Here is a 14,706-nt window from a genome sequence, read left to right as displayed (position 1 = left end):
TTTATATTTTCAATGAACAAATTAAGGTTAATATGGTCAATTTTATTGTTAACTAATACTAAAAGATGAATTTCTTAATATATGTGAAAACAACCAAAAATCAATTAAAGTGAACTGGGAGACTAGTAAATTAAATTTTTTTTAACACATGTAAGAATCTTTAACATGCTTAGACTATTTTATAAATAAATACTCTAAGACAAATCTTAAACTTTATGTTTGGATCATATAAATATATGATTTTCACATATAAATACAAAAATAACTTAAATTCTTAATCGAGATAGCTGTAGTAATTAAATGGACTATTCATTTTTTAAATTAAAATTTAAATATATATTCAGAAACTACACATAATATAGAACTCTACAAGTACAAGTTTTCTCATATCAAGCTAGTGAAAGAATATTTATAGAATGTAAAGTGAAATTCAGTTAATTTGAATCCTGATATACAAAGGTGAGAAACTGTTGTAGCAAAAGTCTAATTTTCTACTTGTCTAAGAATATGGTTGAGAGTTCCAAAGAACCTAGTACTACTATGTAAGACCCTTTCAATGAATATTATAAAAAAAAGGTAAATGTTTTATAGCTTTAGTTATTATCCGCTCTTTATGTTTTATTGAGCTTAGAGTTTACTGAAAACAATCTTTTTATCTTCACGAAATATGAATATGGTCTGCGTACACATTTATACTGGGAATGTTGTTATTGTCGTTGATGTTTTTGTAGTTATTACCTGCTCTAATATTGTAGAAATACCATATATAGAAGGATTTAACTCATATATACGGATGGTATAATGATTTTTTTACACAATCAACTAATAGCAATTTAACTATTATTAATACTAAATTATCATTATGTACTTAATATTTATCGAAAATTTATATGTAAATACCTAAATAATAACATAATTGTATAAAATAGTTTTTACTCCATCACTAGGATAGAACTTAAACTCTTCATAGAATATTATATTGACCAAAGTCTATTCATTTGTTGAATTAGTTGAAATATTCTTAGGATGTTGTAATTTAAAAACTAAAATTGTTAGCTGGAGTAGGCCAAGAGAAAACATTTTATTACTACAACAACAACAACAAACAACCCAGTATAATCCCACTTAGTGAGGTCTGGGGAGGGTAGTGTGTACGCAGACCTTACCCCTACCCTGGAGTAGAGAGGCTGTTTCCAAATAGACCCTCGGCATCCTTCCCTCCAAGAACTTCCCACCTTACTCTTGGGTAGACTCGAACCCCTCTTTTTTATTACTATCATACATTAAAAAAGTCTTGGCAAGAGTCAAAATCTATGGGCATGACATCAAATATATAAACAATTCTAATCTATGAAACTCCTCCCTTTCTGTTGCTTTTCCTCCCACTCCTCTTCTCATTTCTTTTCACACTCTTTCCCATTAATATTTTTTTATAAAAAATCATTGCTTATAACTAAATTGCATAACCAAAATTCAAGACTGAGTTTCATAATTCAAGAAGTATGAAGTTTTCTTTTCCATTTCTCAAGTGTTTTAGCTCATCTTCAGTTACTTTAGAGGGCAGCCAAATCCCATATGGTAACTTCTCAAACCATTTTGTTTTACTTAAAAGTCTCATTATTTATTGTTGTCTTTGATAATTCTGGTTTAAAATTTTCAACTTGTACTAGAAGGGTATTTTCTTAAGAATATGAATTCAAAAAACAGGTGGACAAATTTCCCAGCATTTTACAGTGTACTCTTACAATGAATTGAAAGCTGCAACTCATGGATTTAGAGCTTCAAATAAAATTGGAGAGGGTGGTTTTGGTTCTGTTTACAAGGTGAGTTTTTTCTAAAAAATATTTTTTTTCTTTTTCCAAAAAATAGTTGAGTTCCAAAAAAAAAGAAAAAGGGGGTGTGAGTTTTGGTTTGTTTAATGTGTATTTATTATTTTGATGTTTATTTTGTGGCTTTTCTTGAAAAGGGTAAGCTTCAAAATGGAATTTTTGTGGCTGTAAAAGTTCTATCAGTTGAATTGGAATCAATGCGAGGTGAAAGGGAATTTGTATCAGAGATAGCTGCATTGTCTGATATTAAACATGAAAACCTTGTCAACCTCAGAGGATGTTGTGTTGATGGAGCAAATAGACTTTTAGTCTATGATTACATGGAAAATAACAGTCTTTCCCAAACATTCTTAGGTAATTTCTTTGTTTTCCTGTACTGGTCGAAAGTAGCCGGTAGCCCGTCGAATTAGTCGAGGCGAGCAATGGCGCAAGCTGCATCAGGAGGTTTGGCGTAACTGGTAAAATTGTTACCATGTGACCAAGAGGCCACGGGTTCGAGCCGTGGAAATAGCCTCTTGCAGAAATGCAGGGGAAAACTGCTTACAATAGACCTTTGTGGTCTGGACCTTCCCGAACCCCGTCATAGTAGGATTAGTTTACCGGGTTGCCCCTTTTTGCGCAAGCTGCATCAGACGCCACAGTTATATTAAACAAAATCTTGAGGTTGTTTCTTGATTGAATTGTTTTGACTAAGCAGGTGGGGAGAAAAACAGAAGTAAATTTACATGGAAACTAAGGAAAGAAATTTCAATAGGAATAGCAAAGGGACTTTCATATCTACACGAAGAAGTGAGTCCACATGTTGTACATAGGGATATTAAAGCCAGCAACATACTACTTGATGAGGATTTTACACCAAAAATTGCAGATTTTGGTTTGGCTAGGCTATTTTCAGAGAACACGTCACACATTAGTACCCGAGTTGCTGGAACATTGTAAGTTAGCATTAGTAGATATATGTTCTTTTTGAATTTTGAAGTGTACTCATGTTGTTCTTCCTAGTCTTTGTTGTGCTGATCATGTTGTGAATTTTCTTGAACTCATGATCTTATGCCCTACAGAGGCTATCTTTCTCCAGAATACGCCATCAGTGGACACTTAACGCGCAAATCAGATGTTTATAGCTTTGGAGTCGTGCTACTAGAAATAGTCAGCGGTTCACCAGTTGTTGCATTTGACATTACTAGAGGAGAGCATTTCCTAGTTAACAAGGTAATTACTTTTGACTAGTATGAATCCTACTATTAAAGGGCAACCCGATTTACCAGTTACGCTCACTTTCGAATGAATCCTACTATTAATAATCTAAAATTTACCTTTATTTGAATGCAAATATCTAAATGGGAACCATGATTTTGACTTATTAAGATGTTGATGTTAGTTTGTTGGCTTGATATGACATGAGAAGATCAATTTGTGTTGGTATTTATTGTTTGCTAGGCATGGGAAATGTACAATTCTGACCAACTATTAGAGCTAGTGGACCCTGTTTTGGATAGAGATTTTTCGAGCGATGAAGCTGTCCGATTCTTGAAAGTTGGCCTGCTCTGCGTGCAAGAGAACGCCAGCCTCCGCCCTAAAATGTCAATGGTCATCAAGATGCTGAGCAGCAATGGTGCGACAATAGTAGACGAAATGAAGATTACTCAGCCTGGGATTGTTGCTGATTTAATGGATGTTAAGATAGGCAGAAAACATTCTTCTCAAAGTTTTTTTTCTAAAGCTTCCACAAGTATGAGCCCAGGAAGCCCATTTCAAACAGGAAGAAGGAAGTAGTAAAAAAGGTCAGCTCGGTACACTAAGCTCCCGTTATTAGCGGGGTCGGGGGAAGGGCCAGACCACAAGGATCTATCGTACGCAACCTTAGCCCTTACTCTACTTTTCTGCAAGAGGCTGTTTTTACGGCTTAAACAAGTAGTGATAGCTAGAAATTAGAATGTACTTTGTACAAAGAGTATATTATGCACACAGATTGAAACACATGCACTGAGTTTGCTCACTTTTTTTTTTTCCTTTTTTTGGTTGTTGGAGAAATTGTATATTAATGTGGGCAGCTAGGTCTTTCATTATTGTTTTTGGTGGTTACTTTGTTGTAGACACTACCTTTAGTATTGTTTTATTCTTGATACCTTTTTTAAGCTTCTCATTTATTATGAACATTTTCTTGTTACAATGGATTCATATCATTATATGGTGCAACAGCTATTACCAAAATAACAAAATGATGAGGCATTATTAAAATTGCTCCATCACTTCTGTTAAGTCTTTAACAAAGCCAGACACAGCCCTCACATTTTACTACTCCCTTCCGAAACAATATCAACTATGCCTCAGCGTCAAACAAGTTGGCATCTGCTTAGTGTGAATTGATAAGTTTAAATTTGGTCGTCAACCTACCGCAACCTTATTTCTTTATCCTAGCTTGAAATTGATAATACGAGCAAGTTCACACAGACAGAGTTTGAAACGAAAAGGAAAAAGAACAAAGTGCATAAAATATAGGAGCAATAAAGCATCCTTATTATTGTCAAGAAAGCTACAAAAACAGAAAATGATGAGACAAGAGTTGATAAATTAGTGAATGGGATGTTAATCTATTAACCACTACTTAATTATTGATACGGTTGACAAATGATACATTAATGATATGATTGATTTTTTTGTTGAAATAGACATCTTGTCTTGATAATAAATGTAGAAGGAAACTTATAAGCTGCGCAAGTTGAGGTATCAATGTATAGTCCCTTGACATTAAGGGCTTATGGCTGCTAACATCTAAGGGTCAACCCTTCCACTAGGGTCATTTGTTGAAGAATGGATCCTTCAACCTGCCTTCGTGAGATATTAGCCGATTCGTTCACACTCAATCAGAGGTCTCGGGCAAATATAGGCTATTTTACAAAGAGATATTTACACAAATAGTCAATTGGTTTCATTGTCTGCATTATTGATTATATGTTAAAGCACATCGTATAAATTTTATACGAGGTACTGATCCATCCTCCAGCACAACTTATTCACGAACGAATCTATCAACTGAGGTTTTATACTGAAAAATTACAACAAAAACAATAACAAACTCAGTGAATTCTCACAAGTGGTTGTGGGGAGGATAGTGTGTGTGAAGATTTTATCCCTGCTTTAAGAGCAAAGAGAAGTTGTTTCCGATAGGCCCTCGGAGGGAGCTAATAAGATGTTCAGTTCCCATATTTTCAAATGATATTGGATAAGAATTCGATATCAATAGATACTTTTTCAAAGATATTATTTTGTTGTTTTTATTTATAATTTTGTTTGATTTTAGATCATCTTAAGAGAAAAATGAAAGGAGATCAATTTTTTATTCAGAAAAAAAAAAGGACAACACAACTGAAAAACAGGTCATTTTGTTTTTATTTCTGAAAAGCAAAAATATCTATAGTGATCTTCCGTTATCGCCAAAGAGCCCCTCCATTTTAAACAAAATGACAAACAAAATACTCTTTCTCTTTGTTTTCTTCTTGACATGTCTCTTTTCTGTTCTTATATATACTTTTGACATACAACCATTTAGTGTTATATAGGGACATCTTTAACTAATTTAGGTGACATAATTGCAATTAAACTGTTAGACATATAGTAACCTAGTTGGAGGGGAGCATTGAATCAACAGTAACGTTGTCTGCATCTGATCTATAGATCACGGATTCGAGCAGTGCAGCCACTAATATTTGCATTAAGTTAGATTGTCTACATCAAACCCCTTAGATACGGCCCTTTAATCCTGCATAAATACAAGATACTTTGTGGATCGAGCCTTTTTTTATGTAGAGTAATCCAAAGGGTAAACATATTGATTAAGATGGCACAGACACTAGTGTTTGGGGCAAGAAGTAAGGTAAAAAAGAAAAAGAATCTAGTGACCAAAATAAAAATCTTTTTATTTTGTCACTACTAATAAAGGTCTCTTTGTCCAGCAACTTTTTGATAATTAGAACCCAACCCCACTTTCACCTACCCAAACAACAAATAATTTTCAAAAAAAATATTAATAGTATTTCCTTTAAGAGCAATGACTCAAAGTGGAACATGTGGTGGCATCGAATTAAACAAAATACAAGTGCTACAACCCAAAAATATAAAATTTTAAATAATTAATCAATTAATAGCTCCTATGTAATTATGTGTATTCTTTAAAATATATCCAACGCCAAGCTTAGATGAAGAAAAAAGAGCTGTGTTAGGTTGACGGATAGAAGAGTCAAAAAAATGTTGTGACACTCCATTTGAACCATCAATTAATTTTGACTATAACTTCACCAAGTTTTTTTTAAACATAAAAAATTGAGATGTTGAAACCTTTTAACCACATTTTAAATGTTTTAATGAAGGTAAACAACATTTGCAGGTGAGATTTTACTTTTTAGAGGTCAAATTTTATTGTTTAGCTCTTGATTATTGAAACATCTTACCGTATGAAATTAGAAAATATGACCTTTATTGGAGGTAGTATTATCTTGATGTTATTTTTTATCATCAAGTTCATAAAATTATGATTTAACTTATACGGTTTATTAGTTTCAATTAGAAAATTGGTAATTTGACCTTAACAAATTACAACAACAACAACAACAAACCCAGTAAAATTCCACACGTAAGGTCTGAAGAGACCGATAAAGTATACACAGAACTTAACTCTTACCTTATGACGATAAAGAGGTTGTTCCGAAAGACCCTCGGTTCAAAAGAAATGAAAATGAAATAATAAACTGACAATAGCAATAACAAGTTAATTAGACAAAGCGAAAATGGAGCAACGTGCAATAACAGAGATCTATAAGAATAGAGTCAATCTTGTTGGAAATAATGACACAATGTGTAATAGCAAGGGGCTAGGAATAGAAAAATACAAGACAGTACTAATACTACTGAAAAGGCTAGATGAAGCTCTAGACTGCATGTCAACCTACAACCCTATTCCTCGACCTCCACACTCTCCTATCGAGAATCATATCCTTGATAAACTGAAATAGCACCATATCTTGCCTAACAAATTAGGTGACATAAATTGTAAAGAAGAAGGAATTTGTTAGAGTGGAAAACTCCAACAAGATAAAAAATTCCGTATTTTAAGAAGACTTACCTATATATATTCTGATAGTATAAAATATTTTTTACACTAACAGTGTATATTATTTAAACTACTTGAGGAATTGTGATGACCCAGAAGGTCATCACTTATTTTAAAATAAAATTCTGCGTTTCGAGACCTTAAAAGCCTCTTTTAGCATCACCTCGATTTGCGTGCGCAGTCTAGGCACGTAGTCGAAAATCCTAAATGTGAAAATCTATGAAAAAATGATAAATTTTGAGTATAAAATGAATTAATTTGACTTCGGTCAATGTTTTTGGTAAACGGATCCGGACCCATGATTTGACGGTCCCTAGGGTCCGTAGGAAAATATGGGACTTGGGCGTATGCCCGGAATCGAATTCCGAGGTCCCAAGCCCGAGAAATGAATTTTTGAAAGAAATTGTTTTCTGAAAAATATAAAAGTTTTTGAAAGTGAAATATTATGTGAAACCTGTGGTATCGGGCCCGTATTATGGTTCCGGAGCCTGGTACAGGTTCAATATGATTTATATATGTTGTCTGTAAAGTTTGGTGAACAATGAAGTTTATTTGACGCGAGTTGGACTTCCGGTTGGAGAGTTATGAACTTTGAGAGTTCTTGATGAAAATGTTGAGTTTTGAGGTTTAATTCGTCATTTTACATGTTATTTTGATGATGTGATAGCACAAGTAGGTCCATATGATGTTTTTGAGGTTGTGTGTATATTTGGTTTGGAGCCCCGAGGGCTCGGGTGAGTTTCGGCTATGTTCCGGGGTGTCTTAGGCTTAATCATGACTATTGGAGGTTCAGAAAACTGCAGCTCTCTGAACCTGCTAGTGTAGTCCGCACTGGTTTTGTGTTGTCCGCACTGGTGGTTGTGCGGCCGCAGTGGATCTTGTGCGGTCCGCACAGGTTCACTGGTGACTGTGCGACCGCAGTTGATTTTGTGCGGTCCGTACAGGGAGTCTGAGAGGGGTATATTAAGACGAGATTTTCAGTTATTTTTCATTTTTCAAAACCCCAAAAACATAAAAGGCGATTTTTCAAACAACCTTTCTTCTCCAAAACATTGGTAAGTATTTTCTAACTCGTTTTCTTCAATCATTAACATCTTTCCACATGATTTCAACTCAAAATCAATGATTTTTATGGGGGAAATTGGGTGTTTTGGATAGAACCTAGGTTTTTTAAAAATTGGGGATTTGGACCTCGATTTGAGGTCCGATTTCAAAACAAATTATATATTTAGGTTCGTGGGGGAATGAGTAATCGGGTTTTGATTCGAACCTCGGGTTTTGACCATGTGGGCATGGGGGCGATTTTTGACATTTTAGGCAAAACTCTAGAAAACTCATTTAATGCATTCAAATTGATTCATTTAGCGTTTATTGATGTAATTAAGTAACTTGTGACTAGATACGAGCGAATTGGTGGTGGAATCAAGGAGTAAAGCTATAATTAAGTCGTGAAGTGTGTTCGTGGCATCGAGGTAAGTGTTCGGTCTAACCTTAGCTTGAGGGATTAGGAGTTGTATCCTATTTGCTATTTGCTTCTTGTTGAGTACGACGTATAAGCATGGTGACGAGTATCTATATGTTGGTGTCGAGCATAACCGTGAGTCTTAAATTGATAATTATTGTGTTCTTAAATGATACTACGGATTCTTTAATTGGTAATTCTCGATATTGAGCGAGAATTTAGTTTATTTTCGTGGAAATTACTTATGATTGAGTATTGGTGTTAGCTAAGACGAGTAGGAGTTGAGTTAAGATTGATTATAGCTGATTCTCCCTTGCCGGGACGTATATACTTTTATTGTTGAATTTCCTTGTCGGGTTAGTATAGTTTACTGTTGATCCCTTGCCGGGACTCGTGGTATGGATGAGTTTAAGGTATATAAATATATTGGATGGGGTTGCACGCCGTAACAATGATATATATTAGATCGGGTTGCATGCCGCAACAATGATATATCTATTGGATCGGGTTGCACGCAACAATAATATTATATTGGATCGGGTTGCACGCCGCAACAATGATATATATATTGCATCGGGTTGCACGCCGCAGCAATGATATATATATTGGATCGGGTTGCACGCCGCAACAATATTATATTAGATCGGGTTGCACGCCGCAACAATGATATGTACAATGGATCGGGTTGCGCGCCGCAATCGTGTTATTATTGCTTTGACGTAGATTTTGAATTGTTTCTCTCGTATTTCTCTTTGTTTCAGCTGGATTTGATGTGTTCCCCCGAAGCATGCACCCCCTCCCATTTAAACTGCTTTTACCTGTTTATTTTTCGTTGTATATTATATAATTGCACAAGTTTTATCTGGAGTCTGGTCCTAGCCTCGTCACTACCTTGTCGGGGTTAGGCCAGGCACTTACTAACACATGGAGTTGGTTGTGCTGATGCTACACTGTGCACTCTGTGCAGATATCGGAGCAGCACCAGGACAATAGCACTTGGGGAGCCAGCCTTCAGTCCACAGAAATTCCGAGGTAGTCCTGCAGGCGTCCGCAAGCCCGACGTCTCTTCTATCTGCTTATCTGTTCTGTTTTCATTGTATCCGAGACAAGCTGTATTTCTTTTCTTCAGACATTTGTATGTAGTATTCATAGACAATCCGTGAATATTGTGACACCGGTTTCTGGGTAGAGATGCATGTTGGTATTTTCATATTTATTTTGGGTATTATATTAGTCTAAGTCTTCCGCTTAATTTCATCTTCCGCTATTATTTAAATGTTGATCACCTGTTATTACAAGCTGTTAAAAATGATTAAAACGAAAGAGTTAAAACTTCTAAATTTCGTTTGTCTAGCTTCTACGAGTAGGCGCCATCACGACTTTCGAAAGTAGGAAATCCGGACAGTGACATAAATGGTAAGGAAACTGAACAAAACTAAACTAGTAGGATCCTTCTTGCCTATCAAAGGAGAAGTCACCAAATCAGATAACCAGTCCATTTAAGACATTGTCCTTGGTCACGGAAATGGAAGTTTGGTCAATTGACCAAGTACCAACAAATTAAAACCATCAATGAGACCATGACTGCTTAAAAAAAGACTTAGATTTGGACTTGGCCTTATTGGCTCCACATAGAATCATATGTTGAATAGTTCTAACATAGTACTTACTACTACTTTATATAAACCAAACCAAAATATCCAAGGAAAGAAAACAGAATCCAACATTGACCATGATTACATGTTTTTCTCCCACCTTTCTTTGCTAAGAACTGGTCATGCTTGCTGCTTGCACATATATATTTTTGAACAATTTAGTTCTACTTCTAATACTCACTTTTAAGCTAAACTAGAGAAAAGAAAGAACTCTTTGACCCCGTAAAGGCAGAGCTCTTTGACCCCGTAAAGGCAGAATCAAGATGTGAAACTTATAGGATTCTAGTCCTTTTAAGTTACTGATTTATAAATTAGTACTAATAAATTGTACATATACAATGAATTTTTTGAGACAAATATAAAATTTGGATCAAAGTATAACTAGGTTCACCGGAACGCATAACCTAGTTATAAGGGTGAAGTGCTTGATAAGGGTGAAGTGCTTGATAAGGGTGAAGTGCTTGGGAGGGGGAGATAGTGGCAGAGACACCCTTTTGGCAAAAACTTTTCATATATATATGTGAGTATAGATTACATTTTTTTAAAAATGAATACATACAAATAGGCATACAATGCTTGAAAATAATAGAAAATAAATATCAATTTGTGAGATAAAGCAAAACCTAAAACGGCCATAGTTCTAGACCTAAACTCAATTGCAAACTGAATTGTGACAATAAACGGCCACTGCTGGCATAAAATCATGCGTACACGTACATCACTAGAAAAGACTTGCCGATATGAAAATTATACCATAACAATTATGTCTCAATCTTATACTAGTTAGGATAATTAAAAGAAGATTATGGGAGCCAAAAAAAGATGCGAGAAATGCTTGATTTGAAGCTCAACATGGATGCATGGCTCCTAGCATGCCATCTGAAAAGGCCATCAATTATAGATGGAACAATGCAAATGGCATACAAGGAGCCAGGCATGTATCTATATATCATGAAAACAAGCGACTTACCTTTCATGATTCTTCGACTCTAGACTGAATCAAACTGAGAACATCAACGGAACACTCTCTTACCCTCACTGATCAGCTAGTGTGCAACGACGACCGGCCTGCAAGTTACTCGATTTTTTTCCTTAGTTGCTTTAAATTCTATTCTAGATGCTACTTACTTACATATGATACTTACCTTTCTTGATTTCCAGACTCTAGACTGAATCAAACAACTTGTCTTGATTTTCTCTATAGCCAAGGTTCTACTGAAACTACTACAAAATGTGTAGGCTAAAGTGTCCTCCGCAACAGAATTTATAGGGAAAAAAGAAAAGGAGGGGCGGCTATAACTAAAAGATAAAACTAGCAAAGTTATAGATCATTGAGTTTGAACTGGCACCCATATTTTCTCTCTTTTCCAATCAACTTTTTCTCTCTGGAAAACTACCATATTTTGAATTGGCAGTTTATTACAAAGGACATAGCTGAAGAAACCACTTAGTAAAGAACTCCTTGTTTTGTTACTTTATTTTTCCTTCTACTTGGTAAAGCCCTGATCTTTTAGTGGGGGTTTCTGTTCCTAAGAACGCTTTTATAGGAAACAACCTATCTATTTGTACAACGTAAGGGTCAGAGGCGGATTTAGGATTTAAGCTCTATAGCTTTAAACACATTATATTTTTTAAGTTATGAGTTCATAACTACTATTTCTTGCAATTTTAGTGGATTTTTATACATAAGTTTAGGTTTGCGTACGCTCTATCCTCCAAAGACCTCATTTGTGGGAATACCTGGTATGTCGTTGTTCCGTTCTTAAGAAGCTGTTGAAAAGCAGTTATTGCCAGTCAAAAGCTAAAAGGGACATATGTACACCCCTCCATTTTGTTTTTAGCACTTAATCACCTTTCATTTCTTTTACAGCATGATAAAGCAAGTATCTTTAACATTCTTTTTGAAACTGTTTTGTTTTGGAAGTATTTGATGAGAGGTGCAAAGCATACGTACTACTTCTTTCCTTCATTTCCCTTCTGTCAATTTCCTCATCTCAACCTTTCGGCCTTAAAAAGGGAAAGAAACGTCTAATATGATTTAAAAGGTTTCCACATTTGTCCAAAAACATAAGAAAAAACGAGGAAAAGCATCCTAGTTTTTATACACCTTTTGTAATTTAGCCACACAACTGGTTTATTGAAACTGCTTTCTAACAGCTTCAGTGCAGTTAGCAACTAACTTGAGTTTCTACACCAGAAATGTCACGATCCAATTTAGGATCATGATCGGCGTGCTCCTAAGTAAGCCTCATTGATATTTAAAAAAAAACGGACAGAGTTTCCACTATTTTTGGACTATCCAAAAAAAATTTATGTCGCAAAATCAACAACCAAACATCTTAATATCAATCCAACCAACAATAACTTTATACATTAACCAAAACAAGTCTCAATCATTATAATATACTCACTAACAGCCACAAATACTAATTTATCTCCAAATTCAATAAGGAAGTGCAATACTCATCATAAGTCTATAATAACGAAAGAATACTCATGACACTAAAAGAATGACTATGGAGCGACTCTATGAGTTAAATAGAAAACACGATAACAAAGAAATAAACTCTTCGCCCACGCGAATAAGTGTGGGGCTCACCAGGAACTATCAACTCGTATACTCTAATTAACGAAATTCTCGTTTGCGTCAACTGCTGTGTCTGTAAAAAAAATAATAGCGGGGAGTGAAGTCGCTAGCTCAGTGAGTAATAATATTTAACCACAACCGTTTTTAATTGGGGACAAGTAAGAAATCATGCTTGTATAATAATAACAAAATAAAATGCCCTTTTTTAAAACGGTAATAATAATCAGTCTCATCATGTGTTTCCTGCAACAAAATCAATTTAACAATTCAATAATAAACTCGGTAATACTGTGTCATATCAAATCTTTATATTTGGGAGGTTACCAAGAAAGGATCATGTAATCTGTATCACTCTATGGACCCCTTCTTAAGAGGAGTCAAATATAACTGTAGGTCCCTACTTGAGGGAAAACTATATCTGTATGCTAGTTCTACCTTCCCACTAGCGAGGGCTCTAACTGTACACGGTAACCAGTAAATACAAGGTGCACCAGGTCTCGTCGTTAGCTACGGGATCCTTCAAAGTCTCCTCCCATTCATATTTTTCTTTGTAAACAGTAAATCTTCACATAGAAGAATTTTCAAAACAGTACAGGGCATTTTAATTTTTATCAAATCATGTAATCCAATTTCGGTAATGGTAATCATATCTCTAGTAATAGTAAAACATGTCTAGTAACAGGGAACATTTTAAATAACTATAAACATCTCAAGTAAACTATTCAGTACCATATCAAGTAAGACTTGTCCCACATGCAATTTCAAACATTCGGTAACATATTTTATTTTCAAAATAATTTATAAACCATGCAGGTTATGAAAATACAAATTGTGGTAAGATTACTACTCACAGTACTCGCGCCAACATAACAAGCGCGCCAGCTCGAGCACACATTCAACTTCTTCAACTACCTATAATGTTACAAAATCAATCTTGCATCAACTTCGTGAATTGCCAACGTAATTGGTCCATTTCTATCACATTTAATCAATTCCCCGATATCCATTCCTCTGAAATATGACCCTTAATTCTCTGTTAATTAATTTAGTATTACTTAATTGGCTAGGAGTTGCATCTTGTTTTTTTTTTTTAAAATCTATTCTTATTATTTGATTTATACTAATATATATATAGGACAAGAAGAATTTATTTTGTTTGACACAAAAACAATACTCATATCCTTATGTAGCAGTTTACAAGCACTGCTAACTTGCATAGTAAAGTGCTTAATATAAACTGATAGGTTTTTTGTTCAATCTAATAGGAATTCCATGATTGTGCTATATTGAAACACCTTAAGAATACTTTGTTATCTTTACCCTAAATTACAAAATCAATAACTAATAATAGGCTAGGTATTGAATAAAGGAAATATCAAATAAATTACCAAGGGAAAAAAAGGGATTAAATTACCTAGCTTGTTCTCCTCCATTCCAAAAATCCCTTCATTAGAAAGAAGTAAACTCTCATCTTTTGTTGCCTCCGATCACTTCTGCCGAATTTCAATTGCTTCATACCCTATCCCCTTTTGCTTTAGGTTAGTTACGTAGTGCACTTTGACACTAATTCTTCTCTTATTTTCCTTAAGGCTTGATATTAGCTTCTTCTTTTGTTTTTTTGTTTGCAGGTGCTTTTATCCTCCATCCCTCCTACTCTCGTTCCTTTTTCTTTGAGATTGCAAGGAATTAAAATATTAACCCTTTCCAATCTCTATAAGATGCTCTACAGTAGTTATCTTTTGGGCTTCGACCCTTTAATTTTTTTTAAAATTTATGTACTTACAAATTACGCTTGTACCCTTATAATGTAAGGTATTACATTATCCCCATCTTATGAAATTCGGTCCCTGAATTTCAAAATAAGTGCATCCCTATAGTCCTAAACAAGTGAGGATACTTCGCTTGCATATCTTCTTCTACCTCCCAAGTAGATTCCTCGATGATACTGTTTCTCCACAAGAATTTAACGAATATAATTTCTTTTTGACCGTAGCTGTCTTACTTGACTATCGATATTAGCTACTGACTCCTCCTCATAAGATACATTTTGATCAAGCAGCATA

The 14,706-nt window shown here is 34.8% G+C and overlaps 1 protein-coding gene and 1 long non-coding RNA gene across 2 annotated transcripts; one reads left to right on the top strand and one right to left on the bottom strand.

Moving 5' to 3' along the window:
- The first annotated feature begins 1,379 nt into the window (after window positions 1–1,379).
- On the top strand, window positions 1,380–3,967 carry LOC107763854 (putative serine/threonine-protein kinase). The gene is made up of 6 exons (XM_016582360.2): window positions 1,380–1,578; window positions 1,708–1,823; window positions 1,967–2,183; window positions 2,527–2,764; window positions 2,891–3,041; window positions 3,270–3,967. The coding sequence occupies exons 1-6, from the start codon at window positions 1,503–1,505 to the stop codon at window positions 3,603–3,605; spliced, it is 1,134 nt and encodes a 377-aa protein (XP_016437846.1). The 5' UTR covers window positions 1,380–1,502; the 3' UTR covers window positions 3,606–3,967.
- Window positions 3,968–12,558: 8,591 nt separating this feature from the next.
- On the bottom strand, window positions 12,559–14,255 carry LOC107763855 (uncharacterized). The gene is made up of 3 exons (XR_001643121.2): window positions 14,058–14,255; window positions 13,495–13,555; window positions 12,559–12,716 (listed from the first exon to the last, which is right to left on the bottom strand). It is a non-coding gene; the product is annotated as an uncharacterized LOC107763855 (long non-coding RNA).
- Window positions 14,256–14,706: the final 451 nt, after the last annotated feature.

The sequence above is a fragment of the Nicotiana tabacum genome, chromosome 10, assembly GCF_000715075.1.
Source record: "Nicotiana tabacum cultivar K326 chromosome 10, ASM71507v2, whole genome shotgun sequence".
Classification (NCBI taxonomy): domain Eukaryota; kingdom Viridiplantae; phylum Streptophyta; class Magnoliopsida; order Solanales; family Solanaceae; genus Nicotiana; species Nicotiana tabacum.
The sequence above is the reverse complement of the archived record's forward strand: the minus strand, read 5'-3'. Positions and strand labels throughout refer to the sequence as shown.

Bases quoted from the DNA above. Each gene is read 5' to 3' on its own strand.
- LOC107763854 (XM_016582360.2), top strand. From the start codon at position 1,503: ATGAAGTTTTCTTTTCCATTTCTCAAGTGTTTTAGCTCATCTTCAGTT. The intron at 1,824-1,966 runs GTGAGTTTTTTC...TTTCTTGAAAAG, and splicing joins GTTTTGGTTCTGTTTACAAG to GGTAAGCTTCAAAATGGAAT. The intron at 3,042-3,269 runs GTAATTACTTTT...ATTGTTTGCTAG, and splicing joins AGCATTTCCTAGTTAACAAG to GCATGGGAAATGTACAATTC.